The 27875-nt window shown below is 32.4% G+C and overlaps 1 protein-coding gene across 1 annotated transcript; it reads left to right on the forward strand.

Annotated features, from left to right (window-relative positions):
- Nucleotides 1–1128: 1128 nt before the first annotated feature.
- On the forward strand, nucleotides 1129–27253 carry LOC144851634 (serine/threonine/tyrosine-interacting protein-like). The gene is made up of 11 exons (XM_078709196.1): nucleotides 1129–1199; nucleotides 1778–1908; nucleotides 2741–2773; nucleotides 3589–3642; nucleotides 4562–4659; nucleotides 10012–10072; nucleotides 12636–12712; nucleotides 13915–13965; nucleotides 14320–14392; nucleotides 22490–22565; nucleotides 25241–27253. The coding sequence occupies exons 2-11, from the start codon at nucleotides 1828–1830 to the stop codon at nucleotides 25336–25338; spliced, it is 702 nt and encodes a 233-aa protein (XP_078565322.1). The 5' UTR covers nucleotides 1129–1199; nucleotides 1778–1827; the 3' UTR covers nucleotides 25339–27253.
- The last annotated feature ends 622 nt before the right edge of the window (nucleotides 27254–27875 follow it).

A 27875-nucleotide genomic window follows, 5' to 3' on the forward strand; every position in this document is an offset into this window, starting at 1 on the left:
AACTAGTTTGATAGTGTAGACAGAGATTTAGACTCATTATACATCACATTGGTTTACGAAGTAGAGCGTATCTGCACACACTATAACGCTACTATTACGTATTAGGACGCAATGCAAGGGACGTAAGCGCAACACAAGAAATTTACCAATCAGGACGGATCCATCGCTTGTGATTGGTCAATACTTGCGTTGCGCGTACGTTATTACGTTGATTCCTAGTGGGAACCATTCTTAACCAATCGGTTGCCTGTCTTCCTTTTTACTTTGCGACTACACCTAATTATGAAACTGAGGTAGTCAGCAAAGCTATCGCAATGTCTATTAGTGATTTATTTGGTTCTGTTGCTTCGACTTGTGCAGTCAAAAATTAAGTTTAACTTAAGTTCGGACACGAGGGCGCTGTTTTAGAACTTCAATGTTACTGTATATGAGTTATCGAACATACGCCAATAAAAGGTACATTCTATAAACTCAACTTAGTTACTAAACTATTTGTTTTCTATAAGTGTGTGTATAGGCCTAGGGTATTTATATACAAAAATATTATACTATTGCAAGTGGTTATTAATTTTTATTATATTATTATATTTAATTATAATTATGCAGAATAACTTTTGTGATTAGTTCGAATTAAAACGTGCGCTATTTTAGAAAAAATCATTACATATATAATAAATTATTTTTCTTTGAACTGTTTATTTGTTAACTTAGCAACAAGTTGCTATGATGATGTTACGCGATTATTATACGCATTTCCGATATGCTCTTCCGTTACGCGCACGCACTTCCTACACACGCCAAATAGTACGCACATACGCGGATCGGATCACAGAAAAATACTAATGACAAAAATAGAAGTAGGCCTACACGACGTCTGAGAGACTGAGCTAATCTCCCAATAATATTCCTTTCGTCAAATTAGCGTTTTAATTAATTCACATACATTTGTGTTTAAAAAAAATTCTTTAATACAGTTACATAACAGCCATGATTACAGCATTAATATTAATGAAAATAATACAGTACAGACTAGCTACAGGAAGGATCGGATGGGACGATTTCATACAACATTTTGCCAGATCAAATTGGATTAAAGATGTTTGGAAATCCTGGCAACCCTGACAAAAATAGAAATACAGCAGACGATGAAAGTATTATTAGGCCTAGCCATATTTTAATATAATGTCTTATATTTAAAGGTATTTTTTAAGTGTTCTAGTGTCAGCTAAGTAATTAAGCAACCGTTTTAATTCATGGGTCCTAAACAGACCTATTTGTTCAAAACTTGTTTCAGATAACGTCATGTAGGCTAGGCCCGGGATGTCAGACAATCGTTTGATCTTTGTTTTCTTTCCACACGCGTGGTGGTGTACAGTCTCTGATCGTTTAGATGCGAACGGGCCTCATAGGCTAGGCCTAGGCTTATTTGTATTGTACAAACAATTTAACCCATACAATTGATTGACTTCTAACATTAAAACAATGAAATGCAATCATTTACACTGGGCAACATGAATATTAATTTTTTATTTTATAATTTTAAAAATCTTGTTAGGCCTAGGCCAGTATATACTATACTACTACTAGTCTATAGTATAGTATAGTCTATACTGTACATAGTAACATAGGCTATATAGTAGTTACAGCAGGGAGTTATTGTTGACAACTCCCTGGTTACAGTAATTTAGCTTAAATTGAATATTTTAGAAAAAGAACAGCACGCAGATTCAAAAGCTTGGGCACAAATAAGACACCACATTTTTTTATGTCTCTCTAGGCTGAATGTGAAATGATATATTTAGAAAATGATCTCAGATAATCACTGAAATGGACTACTTTTATACAGCAAATCTGTCTATATCAGCATCACCAGAATATCCTGCCATTCCAGCAGAAACACAATACCAGGTACAGTAGAACCCCTCACCCTGACACCTGACACCCTATGATAGTCCCCCAAGGCTAAGGTTCAACATTTTTAATAGTCCAGCAATAGTTTTTTGCAACTAAATAATTTGCCGGGAATATTGCAAGCTATATAAGAACAAGGCCTTTGTCCCTTTGGACATTTTTTAATTATTTATTATGTTTACAAATTACAAAATAAACTTAAAATCTGAAGTGTTCAAAATGTCCAAGACGATTTATTTACGTCTACATTCATAGATTATGATATTGTTTCTGGAAATAAAATGTTTATTTGTAATGGCAATTATCAACAGGTTTGTAGGTATTCCTGTTATTTCCCATTGGGCGAAGGAGAGTACAGTACGTGTCAGATTAAAACGTCAACACATATATACGTGTGAAGTGTACTCTTGATACTCATAGGCCGTCTGCGCTCGTAGCTATTTCATATCCGACACAGACACTGCGTCCCCCTTTCAAATATCCTAATATTTTCATTGATATGCTTTGAAATTTACCTTCCCTATCGTAATGTTTTAGATTTTCCCTCAGTCTTAGTAAACTATAAAGGATTAATGATTTTAATTTAAATTATATTTTTTTTATTTTGTGTCTGTACATAATAAAGTAGTTACAGTGGTTGGGACCATGAACTCTTTGATCAAACTGTGTGATTGTTACAATTTCATTACCTTGTAGAGTCATACTATAATGTTAAATATAACAGTCTACAATAATGTGTATAAATCTCTGTATTAATATGATTGGATTTAAATGTACATAATTTTTTTCTAAACTTGGCAATTTATCAGCATTTATTTTATGTTTTCAGGAATGGGAATATTGTATGAGACGAGAAATGCAGGTATTTACAATCAGTTAATACTAATGTCTAATAATAACATCCCCTACAATGTTGTCAACAATTATGAATCATCCCTCCTTATTGAGCATAAATATGTCATGAAAATAAAAAAATTTAATTCTAGTATGAATATATTGAATTTAAAAGTTAGTTTTAAGTTAGTTTATCTTTCTGCCCAACATATTAAATGGATTTAAAAAATCTGTAAATTTGTTCTCTTGTTAGCATTTTTTGTCATGTTTGTCACACCATACACACATTACGGTATTTCATTGGTTAAGATTTACTTACAGTAGAACCTCTATTAAGGGACACCTTGGGACCAAAAAAAAGTGTTCCCTTAATAGGAGTGTTCCTGAAATAGGGGTGTTAATTTAAAACATGTATTTCCCCTTGTTCCCTAACAGGGTAGTGTCCCCTGAATAGAGTTTCTACTTCATTCAAATTAGAATATTATGTTTAATAATTGAATTACTGGCCAGTATCAGAATGGTTAAACTATAAATACATGCTGCTTTGTTTCTACCTACCTGGATAAACATAAATTGGTCATTGCCTCTCAAAATGAGAAATATGAGTAAATCAATGAACTCCACCATAGTAGTGGACTGTTCCACTTACCAATGGGGAATTTCTGAAGTGACGGCAGTTAGCGCTTTGTTATTTAATGGATTCTGTGACTGGTATTATAAAATACTATAAATCTTATGTGAAATCCTGACACCAAGCAAACATCTCAATCTGAATTTTTTATGAGACCTGTCAACACTTTAGTCCTTGTTGAATTCTTTAGATTTTGCTTCTTTTTTTTTCAGGAGATCTTACCGAATGTTTTTCTTGGGCCCTATGCAGCTGCCACTAAGAGCAAGGTGATATTAAGATAATTTAATAATAAGATTAGTTGTAATAATATGTGATGCACGCAAGGAATAAACTTAACTGCACACTTTACAATCAGTGGAACAAAATCAGGAACAAAATTTAATTATTCCTTTAATAATGTCATGAAAGTATTAATATTTCCTAAGTATAATATCAAAGTATGTTAATAATAATGTTTAACTTCATTTATGGAATTGACAGAATGATTCAGCGTTTTGTCAAGACCCTCAATAGTACTACATAACCGACATAATTTAATAATAATTTAATGTGATACAGTGTGTCGTTGTTGACAACTGTTTCATTTTATCATTCATTCACCTTTGATACATATAAACAGATATTTAACTGATACACTAGATATCATGTATAAAAAGATAACATTCCTTTGTCACTACCATATATCCTCAGGTATAATCCCACCCCCTACTTTATGTCTGATTTCACAGGCATATCCCCGGGTATAAAACTAATAGTTCATTCTTATATAACGCATATAAGCAAATTCTCATTGCGCTGCACATTATTACCCCAGTCATTTTTGGATCATCTTCCATATAATGCAGCTAGTAATCAGCACAAAGTTGTGTCCCAATATTGACTTTTGGTCTTGATGTATCTCTCTAGCTAGTTCAAATGAGTTTTTATAAGAAATGCTCAACAATCTTTTTTTTCATAAATCAGGGTTTCCCCAGATATAGTCCCACCCCGCAAAGTCGGCACAATTTCTAGGGTGAGATTATACCAGAGGATATACGGTATTATCCTGGGGGTGTTACGAGGCATTTGTAATCTATATATACTTTTAAGTACAAGTGAATGTTAAAACAGTACTGTGCTAAATAATAGCTTATGAGCCTACAGTAGATTATCTTCATTAGAATCAATTTTTGTATTTTTTATCAGCATATGCAGTTATGTCAGTTTGGTATTTCTCATATCATATGCATCCGACACCAGACAGAAGCTAACTATGTCAAGCCAAATTTTCCAGATCAATTTCGGTAAAGTATAGCAAGACAAGTTGTCATTTATTCGAAAATAGAGATTAGTTTTAAAATAAAACAAACTAAATCTATTAATAGATTATTTTTTAATAAATGATAACAATTTTGATAGACTCAGTCTATTATTAGATATATCTTAGATTGTTTACCCTACCTTTTATATATAATGCCTTATCAAAGTCCATCAAATTAGTGAAAAAATTCACTTTAAGGAAATGGTCAATTTTAGCCCTGTTACCCTTCTGTCAATAGCCAATTTTAATCCTTCTACTTTTTCTTCTTTCTTTGTAAAGTCTATTTTTTGTGTCCATTATTTTCAATTTAAAAGGAAATTATTAATTTTATTGAAACTGCTTTATATCTGTCAACATTGGACATCAGTGTCGCATCTGTTTTTTCGATTACCTCATCATCGGGCTGATTAAATAATCATCGTACATACCAAAAACAATCCAATTACCCTATTTTATCAATCTGACGTACTTCAGTTTTGAGCAAGCGACGAACCAATTAAGTATGTTGTATACTGGTCAGGCTGTGTCCTTGGGATAATGTCTATCCATCCATGTAATAGTAGCTGTGTGTACCATGTGGTACAAGAGGACTTAGACTTTTAAGCTCTAGTAAATTACTCCAGAATTACCATACAGTTTTGTTTGAGAAAGAAATATTGTTTTATTGACTTATTGGTCCTCGTTGTATGAGAGTTTTGACCACAAAAAGTGTTACAAAATTATAAGCTATGGTTATCTTGCCTATTCCAACTCCACAGTCCTAATTTCATTGTAGGCCTATGATTTTTCTAATGCATTATTTAAGACACTTTCATAAGGTTTATCGCAAATGGGAATTGGGAGCAATAGTGCAACCACCATTATATAAATTTGTTATTATATGGTGGCACTATTGCTTCCAAACCCTTCCCATCATGCATTGTGCAAGGACGTTCTTCGTGGAATCAAGCATTCTATCATCAAATAAAATGTGCGCCCTGTTGTTTTTGTATTCTGCTCAATCTAAAAACTTTTTCTGTTTATATTTTGTCAAATGTCAATGCTGCTACCTCTCTGTCATCAATTGCATTACTGTACTTGTACATTTTCTGTGTCTTTTTCTTGTAGTAATTTAAAATAATTTTGATCGCAATCTTAAGGAAATGATATTGTGTGACTCACCAGCATTGTGTTTCAAATTATTGGCAAGATGATAAAAATTATAAATATTTCAAAATGTTGGTATGTACTTTTGAAAAAGAAGAAAAAACTACATTGTGTTACATGCTGTACAAGGGTAAACACCCGTCCCAAGGTGGTTGTGAACGGTTCTGTAGTTTAAAACCTTTCCAGTACATTTCTGGTCATTTTGATATGTGTATGGATACGTGTAATAGCAAACATATGTATAATGGACAACCATACAAACATATCTTTCTCTCTTTAATTTAGATAATGAAATTATTTTAAGGAAAATTCCCAGTTGTTTTTTTTATTATGTTTATTTTGTAGATAATCTCAAAATTGGCCATAACAATTTTTTGTGTTGCCAGTACAAATAACTTAGTAATAACTAAGCGTGGTTCCCACTAGAGACGCAACGCAAGGACGTAAGCGCAACGCAGGCGAGTTAAACAATGACAAGAAAATAATCCATTGCGTGTGATTGGTCAAATTCGTTACGTTGCATTACGTCCTTGCGTTGAATTGCTAGTGGGAACCACGCTTAACTCCCAAAAAGGTGTGTACGTGTAATTCATCTGTAAACCAATGCTACAGGGATTGAAGAGTAATCACATTGGACTATCATCATTTTTTAATATTAGCTTGTACTGTATAGAAACATTTTAGAAAAATTGGTTATGAATTTAATATTGAAAGGTTTTAAAGAGTAAACAAAATATATTGTCTGGTAATAATTGGATGGCATAATTTTTAATTAGTGTTGATAACTGGCAGACTGGCCGCATAGTTCATCTCAGTTCAACTTAACTAGCATACACACTCAAATGATCAGGTTCATTGGGAAGTCGCACGCACCCTGTTTTGCCTCCAGTAAATGTTTGATTACTCTTTGCCTTTATTTATTTGGTTAAAAATTAATAGGTCTAAAAATGTGATTTTAATCAATTATGAACTACATATTGTAGTGTAGTCTTGATGTAGATAGGACATTTTGATGAGTATAGTGTCCGTTACTCTTAACAAACGGCTGCAATTGTTTATATCATTAAATTTGCCCTTGGTGAATAATTTCATTTAAGATCTATATCTTGTTTTAATTGAGGCCTGTGTAAATTTTGGTGAACTGACTGTACAACTCTGACTACCACTTGGGAATTGTAGAGTTTTTTGGTCAGTCTATACATGATTCAGTTACAGTACTATGTAATATTATACTGTGAAGAACCTTCACAGAATTTGTTGATGAAATATGACGGAAATGTCAGCCTTGGGTTAGTCGTAAAGAAGCATCAAACAATTATTATATACAAATTAATATTTTCGTGGTGATGGGTGTGTAACAATTTTAGGTTTGGATTATAGTGCCTGAATACATATATGTTAAAGTGATTGGTTCTGTTTTATAAATGGGTTTCAATTTTCAAAATATGAAATTAAAATTTGACATTTTTGCTCTTACTTTCCAACCACTGCCTGCCCATTAAACTTATAGTATCTTTTACTAAACCACACTGGCTAAAAAGTCTAATATGAAAAAGTGCAACTATCCACCTGGGTAAAAACTAATCGCACACATCTGGTAAGGCAGGTGTTCAAATAAATTTGCATACATATGTGGATTATGGAAATTAAATTAACATATAAATGGTAATATCATGATTAAAATAATACATTTATGAATTAAATTGAGATAATCATGTATTAAATATATGTTGATAGCATTACATTATTGCTGCATCATACCCTTAGGGTGTTCGGGATTTGATAAGATAAACTTTAAAAGAAAATTAATAAGGCTGAACAAATGTTTGAAAAGTCAATCAAAAATAGAATTAAGTCTGAGAGACATTTTTTTTCAAATCTAGGCTACATTGATGACATAATTGAAGGATCTAGTACAATGTCTGTCACCTACCCCTGAGACTTTACTTGTTTTGCAACAATTTGTTTAATTTCCTAACTTTATCCTGTAATTTGTTTGTTTTTTACCCCCACGCCATCACTATTGACACCGCGTTGTCACAGATCAACACATCCTAGCCTAGTCAGTATGATGAATTAAAGTCTTACATGGATAAACTGAAATTGACTTATATTATTATGCGTTTAACATTGGACACCCCTATTCACATAATCTTGCAGCCCCACCTCCAATTGGAAACAACCCAACACATTTTTTATTCATTGTTTTAATGCCATAACACAATATTTTCTCTAACATCTGAATATTGTCTGCATAAAACAAAAAAAGAATATTTTAAATAATTTTCTATATTATAAATGGTAAATTAATCAATATTTTGTCACTGACTATAACAAATGAATTTCCTATATTTGAGGTGAGTGACCTTCTACATAAAGATTGGCTGATTTTTAAAACTATATACCAAATAACATGCAATCTAAAAACAAAATATTATATATTATGACAAGATCTTAATTAAAAGGAAAAGCAACACCAGACGATATTCTGTTTGGTCAAAGGTTTTGAAAATAAATGTCAATTGGTAAAATGTACAGCACATGTCTTTTATTGTATGGCACGCAAATGGGCGTTGGCTAGGACTCACTATTATTTGGTTTCCTATATATCTGGGTTGAATTGGGTCAAGTATTAATTAAAGAAAGATTTTGTCATCTTATACAAAACAGTCCATTTTTATATGCTGATGAATATATATATTCATATGTACACATTTGAATATGATTGCAATGGTTCCTTCACAGGAAAACTAGGGACCACATTAATACTAATAAAACTGGTGCATAAAATAGAAATTACAAGAAACGTAAAAATAAGTAAGAAGTAAGTTATAAAAGTGTAACTTGGTGGTATGCCTGTGTAAGATAAGATAAGATAAGATAAATCTTTATTGTCATGAACACAACAAGGCAAACATGAAATTGGTTTTCCTTGATGCTTAAAAACACATACAATATATAAAACATTAAAAATATCAATACAATACATTAAAACTATAATAGTAAACAAGTTATATTTACAGAAGGAATAAAAAACAACTATCTTTGAAATGTTGAGTTGGAAACATGAATAGATCCTGGGACCGTTCAATTTAGGTCAGACACGACCAGGTTTAGAGGCTATTGGGTATTGCAATGACTGGAGTTGCATTGGGGAGGTTTTATAAAAACTACATTTAAAACCATCTAGTATAATTTATAATCCAAGAGTAATTAGGTCATGATAATAGCCTATTAAATGACTCATTTGTCAATACAGTACACTGTCATTCAGTTTCAAGAATGTTCCCATTTTATAAAACCGGTATCTCAGTTTAATATCTCTTTAATTTCATCCATAATTTTATCAAGCTGTTTTTACCACTAGTACATTTTCTTCATCATTAATTTTCTTATTGTAGTGACATGAGTATCTTTGATCTTAATGTAATAATGTTTAGTAATAAATGTTACAAATGAAAACCTTGACATTGCCTTGATTATCATACAAGATGACATAATTTGAATCTCATGTTTTCAATTTGTGTGTAAGGTCACTACGGAAATGAGAAAGTGTCCCAGAAAATCGTCATTAATTATGTTTATCACTTAAAATAACAAAAGATGAACTTGAAAAGTCATTATTTTCACATGGATCCTTTAATTTTTTTAATAAAATAAAATGTTTGCAAAAAGGGACACAGTTGTGTCTAGAAGGATGCAATCCATACTGCTACAAAAGATACATAAATATTACAAAACAATTGTTTTAAAGCAGCAGAAACGTATCTTCTATAAAATGCTAAAACAAAATGTTAAAAATTCTGTCAAGTCAAAATTAGGTCTTGTGTCCATTTTGTAGCAGACATATTTACATCTGCAATATAAAATGAATGAATCGTTTTGAGCAGGTATATAACTATAACCAATACATATCATGATTTTCCTTTTTTTTTTCCTTGATTTTTTTTTCTAGAACTAATTCCCATGCAGTAAAATCCTACTTAAGCACTTTTGTGTTTTAAAACAAGTGATTTACGAATTCTTTCATAGAGGAATCATGCTCTTTCCTTATCATAATAGAAGGCACCTTTTTCCTCGTATTTGCCATACCTTCTCATCTTGGTGATGGATTGACACCATGTTGAAAAGATGACTGTTCATGATTTCTAGTATTTTTAAAACATTGAAATCATTTGTTTTATTTTAGATACATGGTTTTAAACATTAATGATGTTCAAACAGAAAATATCATTCGATTCTTTCCAGAGGTAAGACTTACTAATGATCATGATTCTTAAAATATCAATTTCGTGCCGCTCCTTTAGGCAGTTATATTCAAGAGAACAGAAGCATTAGGAAACAGTTACCATGCGGTAGCTTATAGTTTACTACAGCTGAAAAAATGGGTATTTGGAAACTAGGATTGGGCATGCGCATACCCTAAAGCACATCTGAGAAAACTATGAAGACATGCTGATAAATATTGAAATTCATGTAGACGGTAGGTACTATGAGATGAGCGGCGTTTTTTTTTTATAATGTGTTTCCAACTAATCATCCTTCTTTAACAACTATTATTATCTACAACATTTCTCATTCTCACAATTTCAATTTGAAAAGTGAAAATTTAACATTCTAAATTTAGAATTGCTGGGATAGTAACATTTGCCAAGTGTTAAATCTTCTAAGGGTGTGGCATAATTAATTTAAAACGCTTTTGAAAATGTAAAATGTAGATTTATAAAGTTATCTTTTTGTGTATTAATCTAGTCATAGTTCGCCACAGGTAATTGTAAAGTTTTACACAGAAGTACGGGATAAGGTATGAACTGTTACTAATCCCATAAATCTTTGACAGCTTAATTAATTAATCCCATATGGTTTTAGACGCAGTTTACAATCACATGATAAAACATTGAACCGTGCCAATCATCGTGGCTGCCGGCCAACACTCCACTCGCCCTCGGGATAGTTCCTTTCACCGTCCCTCGGGATCGATTGTGGACAGCCACTCTTATTATACAGTTTAAACTGTTGTTGTCGACAGTGAAGTTGTTAGTCACTATTGTATCAATTTATAAGGTTAACTCGATGAAATAACAGTTTAATGTTCACAAGTTTACATTCTTTTGATACTTTACCTTTCTGTTTATTTAATCTTTATTTCAAACAATAACATCCATATCAACAAAAACATAGAATCTATGAATACTCCAAAGTATGTATATTAAATCTATATAAAAAAAAGGAACAAAAGAAGATTAAGAATGTCTACAAAGGTTTTACACACAAAAGAAATGTAATCAGTGTATCATTAATTAAGTTGTTTAAGTACTGTAACATGTATTGGTAATGTATTTTTAAGCTCACAGCAGAATCACACCTTGATCGTACTGGACTTGGTCGCCGGCTATATTGACCAATTCTATCCGAATGTTGCCTAATTCTAAGACCTACAGTTAATTTTACCGAACACTCTCTGCCCAGTAGAACACCGTATTCTGGTATCGGTAAGATGTGCGATTTGGGTAAACTCTACAGTAGGAGTTCATGTGCTCCAATCATTTGTTGCATTTTTGTGATATCATCATAAAAATTGTCCAACTGCAAACAATGTTCAAAATTACAGATGGCCAGTGTGAACAAGGCTTTAGAAACAAAAACAATAAAGGACAAACAAAAGAAGGCTATGGGCATGCTTAGGAAAAAAGAAGTATGTTCGCTACGTCATAAATGAAATCGGAGATAATATGTAGACATTTCGTCTGTCTTTGTTAAGGGTCCACTTGTCAGATAGTTCTCTATTAATCATCAAATGAAAAGTACAGGAATACAAAAGAAAAAAAAGATAGTGAATCATTTTCTTTAATATTTGATTCACATTAAAAAAACATAATGTAAAATTGTATCTGACAGATGAATTCTGTATGTTCAAAATATCTCAAACTTGGCAAATAACAAAACGCTTTAGATAAAATATTTTCTTTCATTGAGTAGATTATTATGTAAAGCTATTTATTGTCCCTCGTGAAATATGTATACTTATTATTGTCACTTTTCTGACATATAATTTCAGATTTAATAAATAGTTGTTAAAGACCTTAATAGCGTGGGGTGTTAATATTATTAGAATAGCTAACGTTAGGTAGAAGAATTTTATTTGAAATAGAATCAAGTAGATTGAAAATTCATCAAAGTCCTCCAAGTATGGCACTCAGGTGCTTGATACGTTTGAAGTAGAATCCACATTTAGAAATGTAACAAGTATCCTTAAGTGTGAGATAATAAATATGACATTCATTTCATCACATTCTCAACATAATTGCCCTGTTAGAAGTATGATGTACAGTATGTCATCTATTTTTACTTTATGTAAACTTGCTCCTTGAGGTAACTTGAGTTTTGTCTGTATGTTTACCTTTCTTCACATGATGCACTTCCTGTCTCTCGTGATCCTGTATGTTTAGGGCACAAGTAACAAAGTCAATAACTTTCCAAAAAATATTACTATGATATTTCACAGTATAGTCTGTTTTTTAAAGTTAATTTACCAAATGATATTTAAAGTCCCATCCCGTACGTTTTTCTTATGTAATTCACCCATTTTTCGATCGATCATGAGGCCAAAAAAAGTGGAAGACTCCTAAACTTTTCAGCGAAAATACTATGTTTTCCCCAATTAACGATTAATGCAGCAACTAGACAACATCAGGTTAGGCCTATAGATAGCGTACGTACGTATTTGAGCATCACACATCACACTTGTCAAAGACAGAGCTTTACACACCATACTGATTATACTATGTTATTTAAAAATGATTTATTTTTCAGGTAAAAGAATTCATTGATGTTTGTTTGAGTGGCAATGGCAAGTGCTTAGTTCATGGTAATGCTGGTATTTCAAGAAGGTATCAGTATTGTAATATACTTTCTCATTTATTTCAAAAATAAAAGTTTCTAATAAATAACTAATGCTGTTAATAATCTAAATAATTGTAAGAGGCTTCTGCCATTGCAGTAGTGGAGCCAAGACTTGTCTCTAACTAACTAACTAAACCAAACTAAACTAAATTAACTAACTAAACTAACTAACTAACTAACTAACTAACTAAACCAAACTACAATAAACTAACTAAACCAAACTAAACTAAATTAACTAACTAAACTAAATAACTAAACTAAACTAAACTAAACTAAACTAAACTAAACTAAACTAAACTAAACTAAACTAAACTAAACTAACTAACTAACCCAAACTAAACTAAACTAACTAACTATTACTTTACTTGTTGTAGTCAAATCAAGCAGATATTGTAGTGTATATATAACAAGCATTTTCAGACTTAATACTGATATTTGTATGTTTTTATACAGTATACTGAAATGAATAAATATTGTAGAGTGTAGTTATTTACTTAAACAGAAGGAGTCGTCTAAATTATTGAACCTATCTTCTTACCCCACTGGAAATCAATTCATTAGCATTTGTATGATGGGTTAACCAAATACAATTGAAACAAAACTGACTTTTTCTGTTAGAATTTTCATTAAATGAATAACAAACTGTGAAAGAAAAAGATAAATGTTAGCCTTTCTCGAGAGCAATCTAAAAGGATATATATTATTACTGATTAAGTTATTGCATTATGTACGTTTAATTGATTTATTGAATAGGAAGCTCAATACATTAAATAGTAATAGGAAATGTTCCTTTAAACACAAATCATTAAAAATTAGTATTAATGTATAAAAAATAATGTTGACAATATATATTTTTGTAGCTAAATATGGAACAGTATAGGTTAAAAATGGAAGTGTTGGTATGTCCATTTTCTTCACCGTGTAGGATGTTTTATCTCAGTGACCGCTTTGAGCAGGCCGTATTAGTGTATGTCCCTTTCTCATCGGGTCAAGTAAAGTAAATTTATCAGCCATGTGTACAGTATAAATAGGTGAACAGAACTAACTGTCTGAATGCTAAATGCACCTGGTTCAGAGGGTGTTACCAGTCACAGATGCTGCAAAAACTGGCGATAGTTTTGCCAGATTTTTTAGTCTCATGGACGTTATTTATTGTTTATATTATTGAAAGTGCTCTTCTTGTTTTCAGTGCAGCTTTGGTAATAGCATACATAATGGAGACTTATGGACTTGCTTACAGGTATTTATACATTTAAAACCAACTTTATTGATTGATTTGAATTGAGTGATTACTTTATTATTGATAATTTATCAATAAATTACAATTTATGGATTAATTGTATTTTAAAAAAAACAATTGTAATTTCTTGCATTATTATTAATATCGATCAATTACAATTGTTATTGATTACTTGTATTATTGATAATTTATTAATCAATTGCAATTTATTAATCACTTATATTATTGATAATTTATTGATTGCAATTATTGATTACTTTATATTATTAAATGAAGCTGCATTTTTTTTGTGGTAATTTTAATTAATGTACTTTTATTTTTAATTGTATTACTGATTTTTTTTTTATTATGCAGAAAAGCTTTTAAAATTGTCCAACAGAAGAGGTTTTGCATCAATCCAAATGAAGGATTTCAACAGCAATTAGTCGTAAGTAATTTATATTTTCATCAATATTTTATGTAAAATATAAAAGGCAGTTTTTTTACAGGATAAGTTTTTAGCCATGTTCTTTTTGTTGAAGAACTTTAAGCTCTAGTTTTAACCCTAGTCATCGGTCACAAGCGTAGTGGTTTAGAAGTACGATTCCAGACTAGGAATCTCCAGAGCATCTGTTCAAGTCTCAAACCTAGAACAATCTGCAATTTTTGCGTATTTCATCACTGTACACTGTATCTACAGTACATTAAAACTATATTCATTATTTTGTATTCTTAAGAATCCAAGTTGCAAATGTACAATGTAACCCCGTTGTACAGCTGCAGTTTAAAATCTGTATATATAATTAGGAAAACATTTTACTAATTTAATTTTGTTTTATCATAATTGTTAACATGACTCAGAGTATTTATAGAAATGATTTTATTTAAATATTCTTCTGGGATATTGTATATCAGGTGGCCAGGAACATCTGCTATGTAGTCTGAATCAAAATCTGAATCGTTTACTGTTAGCAGACTACTTTCCACAAACAGCATGTAAAGTAGGACTGGAATTAAGTTTTAAGCTACTGTACTATACTCTGTTGAATGTAGACATTGGCCAAACTTGTCTTAATTGTATTCACAACTAGTAAATATTTGATGCCCTAGAGTGGGTACCCCCTAACTCACCCCAAAACACCGCCTAAGTGGGTAACATACTAGATCCCAAAAACACGAGTAACTTTCAAATGTAGCTTAAAACCTTCCCAGTACAATTGCGGTCATTTTGTCATTGTCATTTTTATCCAATGTGTATGCATACATTGGTTAGAATTCACTATGGTGGATGCTAACACATACTCCCTCTCCCTCTTATAATATAGATATGGTTGGGTATACTACTTAACTCCATTCCGTCGAATTTAGTCCACTGAATTTACCACCTAGCCCGCTCTGCTTATTTCTGATGTAAAGTTTCTCCAAAGTATTCTGTCAGATGCTATGTTCTTTAATTTCTTTAGGTCCGTTGCAGTTTTGAATTTTGTCGGTAGTATGGTAGTTGTATTTGATAATATTAGTGCTTATTATTAGTAAAGTGCACACTGGTGTTCCTGTGAATTTGGTCATGTTAGTGTTCCTGAAGCATAAGTCAACTGCTGTATTTGTAGGTGTTTGCTGAGTATACAAGCGTTTGTAATTTCTTATCTTAGGTTTAATAATTCATTGTCTAAATCTTCAGATTTAACTTTAATATTTCATTAAATTATCAATAGGTTATCCAGTATCAATTCATCTCTAGGCATTTTTTCTAGTTTATGAAGTTGTTAATTTGTGACATTTGATTCTATGAAAAGTAGCTGAATTTTAACAGCTGTGTCGGAGCTGTCAGGAGGTACATCAATTGAGGAACTTGTTCAAGCATTCTACATGTGTTTGATGATCAATTGAAATATGAATATTGTAATAATGTGATTATGAATGTTATGCTAATTAGCAGATAATTTAATCTGATGTGTCCATTGCTTTTATATAGTTCAATTTACTTGATTTTGAGCCAACTGTAAAATGTCGTAAAGGGCTTTTTTTTATCGGCAACCCAGATATTGTCATTAATGTTCATATGTCTTGGTTTGATAAAGCCATTGAATCATGATAAAATGTTACAGTAGTTTTTATTCAGTATTTTTAATAGCTACTTATTTGAACCTGTGTTCAATTGCTGACAGAGTGAGGACCATATCATTAGACCACAGAGTCATATCCCAGCATTAATCCACTACATACCTTCTTAATAATAATATAATGATTCTTCTGATGCAAATAGTAAGCAGTCTCTCAATGCAGACAAATTTAAGTGAGCTAGAAATGGCAAACTGTTAGATAAAGGAAAAAAAAGTTATTGGAAAGGACAGCTCCTCCTTCACAATTATTAGGGCTATGAGTCTGAAATTAAGTCAAACAATCAGTAAATATTATTGAGTTTAAAGATCATAAGTAAAGGTTAATCATCGTCTATCTGATTTGATACGAATGAAGCAAATCGCAGCATATCCGTACGTCTCGCCACAATCTCACAAGACGACAGTAATCAAAGAAATCAAGTCAAATTTTGTTGTTTACAGTAGAATGTACAAATACAGGTATATTTTATATGATCTGAAACGTTATAAACGTGAAATATTTTTTAACACTGTTCAATTTTTCTTTGAGGTAATTCCAAATGACATTTTTACAGCAAAATGACCAAATGATATTGAACAAACACGAATCCCAATAGTATTTTCATTGTACATTAAATATCTAATAAATTGACCACATCCTAACAAGTACCAATTTATCCTCCTGGGTGAAGAAGCAACAACTGTCCGAAAGCCTCGAGTAATGTGACTAATGTGGGAATTGAACTTTCCCGTCATCTAAAATTGACGATCAGAAAACTAGAATGTTTGAAATATTAATTTAAATGTACAATCACATATTTATATACTTTTGTTTTGCACCCATCTATCTATGTTGAGTACCGAATGTTGAATAATCCTGATTTACGATTTTTTAACCTTTTTCTGAGGGTAATGATCATAAGAACAATACTAGAGGAAAATGTAAACTTCGACCTCCTCTTCGAAGACTATAGGCGCTGTGTGTTGGACGTTCGACTACTGATCGTTAGACCGAGGTTCGAATCCAACTCTCGCCGCATTGCTTGTATCCTTAGGCAAGATACTTTACTTACGTTTGCCTCTCTCCACCCAGGTGTATAATTGGGAACCCGGTTAGATCAAGACACAACTTTGCGCTGATTACTAGCTGCATATATGGGAGTATGTTTCCATAGGTGATTGATCAGGAAATGACTGGGGTAATAATGTTCAGCGCATTGAGAGCTTGCTTATATGCGCTATATAAGAATGAACTATTATTATTATGGAAATGAAATGATGAGTTAATTATTTAGTCAATCTTTTAAACAATAGACTCACAGTAATGCTTACATTTTATTATTTATGTTTTCTGTCATACTGTTAGTGTAAATACACAGTCATATTTTCCATTGTGATAAATGTGTGCATACTCTGACGCCAAGCATCACAAGAGATTGGTTATTTTTTTGTTAGTCACACTTAAAGCCTCGTAGCAGCTGTGGGAATTGCCCTTACGAGTCAGCCATGATTTCTGTCTCGAACATAGAATGCTCTCTCGTGTGAGAATTCATGTGGTTTGTGATGTTACTCATGCGTGACCTTGGGGAATGTTTAAAACACAATAGGCATCACATATTGTTGAAACATGAAGAAGATGAAAAAGAATGTTTACATTTATGTTAAGAAATAATAACAATAATAATAAAGATTTCTATAGCCCACTTCGCCACCAAAGGTGCTCAAAGAATGTGGATTCTGTATCATTGTAGAGAAATATTATAATATCTTTCTCTACAATGATTTTACTATATTTACATTTTACCTGTAATTAATTACACTTCACATAAATAGCAACCTGGAAATAACTTTTTGCCTGTTACATTTTATTTACAACATAATAACACAGTATGTATCTCTACAGAATCGGCTATTAGAAGATGTTTTATCTTCTCTGCCATGAGATAATCTGATACATGTAAACTAATATGCCAACTCCACTGAGAACATCTAAAATAATTTTATTAAAACAACACAAACCTGAGTAATAGCTAGTTAACTTGTGCTTAAACAGCTGCCGTTTAAATAATATATTCCCAAATCGCAAGATTTAATCTGTAAATTTTGATTCTCGTCCTGATAAAGATCCCTTTGTATGTAACTGCTGCCTATAATGATATTAATATTATCATCTTACACTATAAACAGTCCACTTAGCCTGTGAGGACAACAAATGATAACAAAAGTAGTTTTCGCGTGATGGACCCAATTGAATTCAATTTTAAGGTTGCCTACCTTACCTGACGTGAAAACTGTGATAATTTTATTATTAAACATTTTTTTAAATAATAATATTTTCTAAATGAAGAGAATTTTTGTCATAAAGTTAATATAGCTTCATTGAAGCTCTGTCTACACTATCTAACTAGTTTGACAAAAATACTGTGATGCCCAAATATGTGATGTCATATCATTATCATATTTGGGAATATCACTACCAAATTTGGGCACCTCACACTTTTTTGTAAAACTAGTTTGATAGTGTAGACAGAGCTTTACACTAGTTCTATACAGTATTCCTCATTTCAGCTCAAAATGTATACTGTATATTCAGTGTTTGGTGATTGGCAATTTCGTATCTAATGCGACTCATTGCTGCTGATATTGTGTAAGCGTAATCAGCGTTATTGAAATAGTTATGCATGATCACCAGATCTGTCATACTTGTATGAATACTATATTGACACAGTTATTTAATTGACATGTATATCATCTGGATGTGGTGATAGAACCTAGGTTAAAAATAAGCACATGTTAAAGACAGGTGAATTACATCAAAAGGTCACCATAGTAACCCCAATCACAAGAAAATAGTTTGACCTGTAAATTAGGTATCAGTCAGAGAAGACAAGTAAAACATAGCCTCGAGGGATAGCCGGTAGATTGGCGAAACGAGAGAGAAAAATAACAGGTTTTGGGTTTTTTACAACATGCTTATAAATAGATCTGTGTTAATCGTTTGATCGCGGTCGGGATGGCTTTAATGTGACAAGTCATTCTTGTAATATACGCCATAGTAATGTATTATTACTTCCCTAATACAGCATACATTGATGTTTCCCAATGCCATCAACAAACTGATAGTATGATGTTATCCAATACTGCTAATATTTGGCTATTTTTCCCTAAACCCTATAGTGCAAAATATTGTCTTTTTGTTATACAGTCACCTAAAGTTAGTGAGTCCAATCTAAATTCCAGTTTGAATTGAAACTGAGAAACAGATAATTGCCTTTGGTTGTGTTAATCTTTTCTGAAGGTCCACCAATGCAAGCTGGGAAAATGTTACAATAAACACATTTATTGGTGTTTAAAAAAAACAAACTATCCTTTGTTTAGTCTTTATTTCATTAAGTTACATAGAATGTGGCATTGGTCATAATGTTTTATTTTAATGGGATATCTAATGTGATAACATCGATTTGATAGAATGTGATAATATACCCCTTTCACATCAGCTAACGTCTAAGAGTTTACACAAACAGGGATGCTATACACACCTTTATACAAAACGCAGGTTTGTGTGTACTCCAGAGCTTGCTAGGTGATCTTCAATCCTCCTTCTATTGGGGCACCTTGTTGTAGAATCACATTGTAGCCACTGTACTCTGGATTCACACAAACATCCTCTCTACAGAGTAAATTCTTGACAAACTAAAATCCACACATTGCTTTTATTTGGCCCTTCTTCCTTTGGGGTTTATTATTAATCGGTTTCATCTATTATTAGCACAACTAAATTTTCGCATATGAATGAATTTGCATATTAGTGGGATATACACTCTGAGAATGGTGACGATTGAGTAATTACTCATTTTTTCATGGTTGGTATTAAGGGGGGTCTCCTGTGCCAAATAACCCCTGAGGCCGTGTGGTTAGAACAAAAGCCATGAACTTAGAGCACTTTTCATCCTTGCCTAATTTCTCCCAAAATGATATGAAGCATTCCAAAAACTTCTCCACCACAGCTTTCTTTGAACTATGTTATCGGGTTTTGTAATTTCAAAATGTGTATCTGGTAACTACGTGTGGCTTATTTCCACCATTACATTTTACCGATTATAGACACCAGGAAACAACTAATATAAAGATCTCTGAAAGTTTAAATTTTGTACAATGACATCTTTGAATCAGATGCAGATGTCTATTGGTTTATGATCCTAATCATCTGGAATATTCTGTAATTGGATTATAATTCTTTATTATTGACCAATAAGGAAAGTTGTAGAGCATACCACACATGAAAGAATTTAAGTTGAAAGTGTATAATGACTTAATCTGTTGTGGTGTACTTAAGTCATGTCCAGCAAGTGACTGCATCATGTAGATAAGATACATTGTAACATACAGTATGTGGATAGAGATAATAAACAATTTTTAAAGAAAAGTATGAAATTGTGAATTAATTCAGCAGACTTAGCAGCATTTTGAAATTAATTTATTATGGCCCAGAATTAAGTAGGCATAGACACCTAAAAGCAAGAAGAGCAAAAAAGACAGTAATACTACTATGGAAAAGGTATACAAAATAAATAAATTTGACAAAACATTTTGGCAATTGAAAAATTACATAGAGTACATTTAACCTTGTCTAGGTTCTAGACCGAAATTAAGATATTTTGACACATATGGCATTTCATACCTATAATACTTGAGCTCGCAATTTCATATTTTCAGACAAAAATCAAAACGCCGACCGGTGGAATAACATAGAAAAGACAATAAATACATACTTTATTTTAAACCTGATATGAAAAACATAACAATTAAACATGAAATATAATTTTTAACTATGTATATTCCCCAATTGGCTTTCCAAAGAAAGCATAATTTTTTCTCTTGAATTATTATTATTTTTTTATAACAAATTCCCTCCCCCGCATTATTATTCCCCGTACTAGTCTAGACATCTGCACTCGTTGATGACATACTATAGTTTCAAATTAGATTGTTTGACAGATGGATATATCCTCTAGGTCAGCGGGATTCCTTTTGGAAGGATAAATTCCTAAGGGATCATCCGCGCATGGGATGGGAGGGAACAAATTGGGTGATTATTTGTTATAATTGCTTTGAACAGTTTTTCCCAAGTTGTGAAGGAGTTGTTTGAGTAAATGTTTGTTTTGTAATTCCCAAAAGTATGAAGTGCCAAAGTGAACAAAATATAATGAAATATAGTATTCACATTTGTAGTTAATGTTGCCAGCATACATGGAATATAACGATAAAGTTTTTAAATGAACAAGTTATGTCTAAAAATAGGTTCTTAATATTTGTATATAAAAAGTATTGTTTTAAAAGTTGTTGTTTTCCACTCTGAAGAAATTTCAATAATTTGAAGTAAAAAAAACATGAAAAAATAAATATTCATAAAAAATGCTTAAATAGGCAATATTTATTGACCAATTTTAAATTATGTAGATTAATACTCAAGAAACTGCAATGTGGTTGATGTGAAAATAGGGACCCATTTTCACTCCTTATTGTTCAAAATACAATTTCTACCAGCAATTCCATGCCAATTTCAATTGAGCTTTTAACAGGGTCAATACCGTTTGTGTCGCCTTACGGTGGTCAAAACGAGAGACATCCAGACTGGTGTCTTTCGCTTTTACTGTGTTTACTTCTATTCAGATTAATTATGTTTCAGTATTGTTAACTAATTGTGTCAATTCATGTCCTTAGTTGACGGCTTTCATTACGTTGAGTTCTTGTCACCTGACAATATGCCCCAGAATTGAACAAACTAAATAATAATCTTAAGAAATTATTAATTAATAACAGATTTCATAATTGAACCATCTTTCAATCTGTAAAACCCTGTGAATGTCAGAGAGAGAGACTCTTTATAATTGCATAAGCAGGTTAAATTGTAAACAATATGTGGTTACTGCAGTACCTGCAGTAGAGTCATTTTGACATTGGCCCTAAGTAGGTACTGCTGGCAAAATAAGGTAAACTTTTATATCAAAAATGGTAAGTCTACAAAAAGAAATAGTACAGTCAGTCAGTTTCACAATTTATCGATATTTAATATGGTAATGAGACTGCAGAATGCCACATAAACCTTGTTTTAATTAAACAGCCAGAGACGACTGTCACAATGAAACGTTTGACTCACAGGATACCAATCTTAATTTATTTCGACATCAATTCAAACTTGAACGTAACATGCTACTCACTGGAACATGGATACGCTGTTACTGTATAGGTGTCATGCATGAGTGCACACAACTCGTTTTGCGTGTGATCGGTAGTCTGGATTTGTAGAGGTCACAGAAAGTCAAACTGTTATTAACAGGTTTATCAAACTATTTGATTAAAAGATACATCAGTTTAATATTTTTATATTTATTTGAAAGTTACTAAAGATAAGAAAAATACATTCATTTTTTTTCTTACAGGAATATGAACCAATATGTAAAGCAAGAGCACAGCAAGCAATAACTGACATAGCAAACCAGCAACCACATGATACAGGTAAGAAAATTACACAATCAATGTGACTGAGTATAAGCCCAGGGGCCTACATTCCAACTTGGTGTGATGATTGTACTTTGATTACATTAACAATGGGTTTACCTAAGTTTTGTGTCTAGATGTAGCCGAAATTCTAGAGTGGGATTAAACTTGGTCACACACATGATTTATAGAGCCTGCTGTTCAGCAGGTAGTGTACAGTCAACAGCAATACAATTTTTCCAGTGTCTTACATTAAGGTTAAATTGATTTGAGCTTGTGCTGTGTTTGAATACAAGCAAAACATTCTAATATAAGCATTCATTCATTCAACCCACCTTCATTCAACCCACCAACTATTTTCATTGCATCAGTTTGTCGGATATATAAATTGTGTCTATGCTTTTTTTTTACTTAGTCTAATTTATATCCTGTTACACTATCTTTGTACCGTCTCTCCAACAGAAAAAAAGACTTTTTAGTCATAGGCAAATTTAAATTTTAAACTTTGTAATTTAAAAACTACCATGATGGGTTGAAGAACCTCACAAACATTGTAACTGGTGATGGCTTGTCAAAAATATTAAAATTGTTCCTTTGATATGCTACAGTAATTAATTGAAAACCTGTAGTTCATAGCGCAATGAACCTGAAATACAATTACTTAGTACTTTTATAAAAATGTACCAGAAACCGGTTTATTTTTCCTGTCTGGTATGATTAAGTAGGAATTGGTGGATCTTTGTCGTGTAAGAATGAGCTCATTTCTTTCAAGTTTAATCCAAACTCCCCTGAGGACAAATGTATTACTCGTGGGATTTGTGCTGTTCTTTTTAAAAACGAATCAATTCAACAAATTTAAAGCAATTTAGTCCCAAAGAGTGCAGATGTTCTGATCTCTTAATGTGATCTTTGTCTGTTTTTCTCTCCCCCTAAAATAAGGCTCAAGTGTTGGCCATAAGTCAACACTCCCTGGGGTAAGTGTGTGATCCGTTTGAGATAAAAGTGCCGAAACAATTTATGAATTACCCATGTGACTTGCATTTCTGTGTGTCCACTCGTCGAAATCATGAATGTGACTTGCAGACTGTCAGAGTGACAAGTAGACTGATAGCTCAAAGCAAAAGTTTGTCATTTTAATCTACCTTTCCAGTGTGGGTCAAATTTCAAAATTCGAAAACAACCAAATTACAGTCGCAGACACAAGTGGCCCTTATTCTTTGTACTGTAGCTGACGATAAACAGTGTTGACTCAGCGATTGATTTGACTTGTGATTGATTGATAGTCTCTGACATTTCACAAATAAAGTTTACCTTGTAGTAATATGATTGAATGACTGATTTTTATTTTTTTCCAATGTTACATTTTATAAAACCAGTGAAAAAGTTTAAAAGTCAGCACATTTGTTCAGTTGTAGAGTAAAAAAGTCGGTCATATCAGAAACATACGGTAAAACCACTCCTTTAGGAACCCCTAACCAGGGAACACCCCTTTCCAGGGGACACCCCTTTCCAGGGGACACCCCTACTAAATAGACACCTTCCCATGAAATGAACAAAGGGGAAAAATATGTTTTAAAACTATGGCCAACCACTATTCAGAGGTCATTTTTACCAATAACCACCCAATGATTTAAACGGTTATGTTGGAGCAAACATTGAGCAGAAATGCAGTCAATATAAAAATTACATTTTTGAAATAATTGGTTTATTCAGTGCTATGCAGCAGAAACAGACCAGAAACAGACATTTGAATAAATGTATATTGTAGATAAATGAATGGGTTCTGAGGTGATCTCTTTTAAGTTCTACTCTTTGTTGACATTCACATAAATTTAAAGTGCAATAATCCATTTTAAAAGTGTCAATGGAGGTGTTGACTTGATGTCGTGACAATCAAATTGTCATTATAGGAATATTTTGTGACAACTTTATTGCTATCTATGTGAACTGTAACTCTCAATTCCTGATCAATTAATTTGTTGCTTTCACCTTTCACTTTATTTCAATAATTCCGACAATTGTATGAGCCTTAGGTGAATTAAAATTATCATATTAAAGTTTTACTGATTTGAGGCAAAGGTTCAAAATGGCAAATATTATCTCTTCAGGAAAATACCGACTAAAGGCTGTAAAATCACAGGTTGAAGTCTTCAATTTTGTGTTTTATTTTGTCTTTTATTTGCAACTGTAATGACCAAGTTATAAGGAGTAGTGGTTTTTTAAAATAGTATCATAATATACTACCACCAATCTGTCTAAACTATCAAACTAGTTTGACAAAAAAAATGTGTGATGTGCCCAATATGGTAGTGTGATATGACATCATCATGTCCATATATGGGCACATCACATTTTGTTGTCACACAAAGTTTAATAGTGTGGACAGAGCTTAAGTAAAAGCGTTTGATGAGTACTCCATATAGCAGAAGTTGAATTGGAAATAAATAGGTAGATAATAGAGGGAAGTATAGTTAATAATGTTTCATGTTCTCAAAGTTTTCTTCATGCAAATTTAGAGAACACTATTCTGGCTTTATTTGTATATATTTACAGGTGTCAAATTCTTCTTCTTTTGATTATGCAAATAAGATACATCTATTATGGTTTTATTTGCATATAATTACAGGTGTTAAAGTCTTCTTTTTTTATTATGCAAATTAAGATACAGCTATTCTGGTTATATTTGTATACAGGTGTAAAACGAAGGCATGATGATGATGAAGATGATGCAAATACGGCGCATTCATCAAAGTCAGGACCAAACAAAATGATGACAACAGAGCCATCTTGATAATCGGCTTTGGATCATGAACTACGGTGTGCAGATCCTGGGGGAGATGGTACATTTCTTTTAGGGCCCCCAAACTTGTTAACCCAACCCCCTATACATCTGTATAAGGTAGAAGCAGCTTCCTATGACTGGACATTGCCCCCACCTCCCAACAACATCGATCTTTTAGAGTCCTCTAACTTTTCGATGGCAAACCCAACCCCCGACAACGTCAACCAGCACCCTTTATCATTAACAACTTATAGATAATAGTGCCTTAATTTGTAAATTTGTTATAGTAGAGAAAATGAAGCCTGATTGTTGTTATGCTGTCAACTACAACACTTTCACTTTATACAGCTACATCTATTATTGTCAGATAATATAAAAGGAGCCCTATTAATGCTTGGTTTCCACTAGGATGCAGGACGCAAGTATCTATAATCTATAAACCGTAGGTCCAGTTTTCACATCTGGCTCATGTGCACTTTAAAGAACCTAGTACATCTTTCGAGACGAGTAGGGGGTTAATAGTATACACACAGCCACTGCCACACACAGACAGTCATCATGGTAAGGGCGCTTTGTCACCCTCTATAAATAAGTTTGAATAATTTGACCAACACAAATGATTGATTATCCAAACTGTTGCTTTTCATTGGTCAACTCAGCTTGTATTTAACTTAATCCTTGTGTTGCGTCCTAGTGAGAACCAAGCTTAAGGCCACCTTCAGGACCCAACAAAAAGCCTACCCTTATAGAGATGTTCTTGAATAGAGTTTGTTGTAGTGCTTTAAGTACTTCATAGAATCAGTAATATAGAATTATTACAGTTCTCAGTGTGTGATATCAAATAATTATAAGATAAGACAATAAGATTTGTAAAGCGCGCATATCCACAAAGTGCTCAAGGCGCATATTTTTATAAGTTTAGTATAAAAATATTGACAATAAATGAATTTACTTTTAATATTTATTTTTTTTTCAATAAAAAAGTAAGTAAGAGACTAAGACCATTTTTAGATTAATCTACTAAATTATTGTTTAGGACCAGAAAATAGAATGAAGAATGCATGCTTTGACTAATTTTAAGTAGAAGTAGCATACACACTGGTTTTTACTCAAAAGTACTTTTATATTGAGAATTACTCCAATGAAAAATATATGCGTGTGACGTTTAAGTTGTAAGTAACTGAAGATGGACAAAACACATATGATATCATAAAAAATGTAGTAGGAAAACGGGCCAAATTAAATTAATACCTCTGTTTTCAGCGAAAATGGATAGGTACACTACTACTGCACTATAAGATGGGAAATTGCATTCAAAAATATAGAATAGTATTTTACTGTACATATTACTATTCAGAAATACTACAAGATACCACATCATTTTTACCCTTAGGCCTATACAAAAAAAAGCATTCTATAGAATCAGTACCGTCTAATACAGAGGAATTAAAATTATTCCATGGTCTAATCAATGTCTTAAATTTCATAAAGTAATTTTCTATATTATTATCGATAGACAGCTTTATATTTGCGACGTCCACGCCCTCCTAGTTACGTCATTATTACGTTAATTCATTGTGCGCATGCGGGGACATGGGGACGTGTTTTCCTCACTCGATTCCTCGACACAGTCTGCCAGGAATTAGCTTTACAACATAAACGTTGAGAAGGCACTAAGCACGGGATCATTCCTCCATGGTATAAGCAATGGAAATTAGCGCCCCGAGCAGTTTATTATGGTTTTATACTCAATTCATTTTAGAAATCTTGTTAGCCTTGCGTTCTATTATGCGTATGACGTCACGTCATGTCGTGTCGCAAATCATCGAAATCTTTAATATAATTTCAGAGAGTTGAAATAGTTTTATAGATCATTTTTTAGAAAAGTTCACCTCAGCAGATTGAGTGCAATAAAATTGAGAAACGGTAAATGTGTTTTTCTTTAATTGTTCAACATTCTGTATGTATCATATCAATAAAACAACAAGATTCAGTTGATTGGGGGAAGGGAGAGGAGGGGTGTGGTTATATAAACAATTCATTTGTTGACTTCCAAGTATGCAACAGTTCGATAGATGCGGGCACAAACGAACTACGAAACGTATTAAATTATTTGTCGTGACCTCTGTCACATTAACAGTTATGTTACTGAAGTTTCCATTCTCTTAAAATTATAAGTATTTTTCAAAAGTTTATAAAAATTGACCAAGAGACCCGCTTTACTTCTAAACTTAGATAACCGTTTTTCGCGCCGCTCCCTTTAGGCAGTTAATTTATATATTCAAGAGCGGAATCATTAGGAAACTATACCATGCAGTACCTTATAGTTTATACGGCTAAAAAAATGAGTATTTGGAAACTCGGACTGGGCATGCGCACACCCCAAAGCACGCCTGGAAAAAGAGAGACTTTGAAAACATTTGCTGATAAATATTAAGATACGTGTAGAGAGGGTATAGTTATTGTCAGATGAGCGGCGTTTTTTGTAAAAAAATATTATGCTTTGTTGCATGTTGCTATTAACAGTTATGTCAGTTATTTGACCA

Source organism: Antedon bifida, chromosome 9 (genome assembly GCF_963402885.1).
Source record: "Antedon bifida chromosome 9, ecAntBifi1.1, whole genome shotgun sequence".
Classification (NCBI taxonomy): domain Eukaryota; kingdom Metazoa; phylum Echinodermata; class Crinoidea; order Comatulida; family Antedonidae; genus Antedon; species Antedon bifida.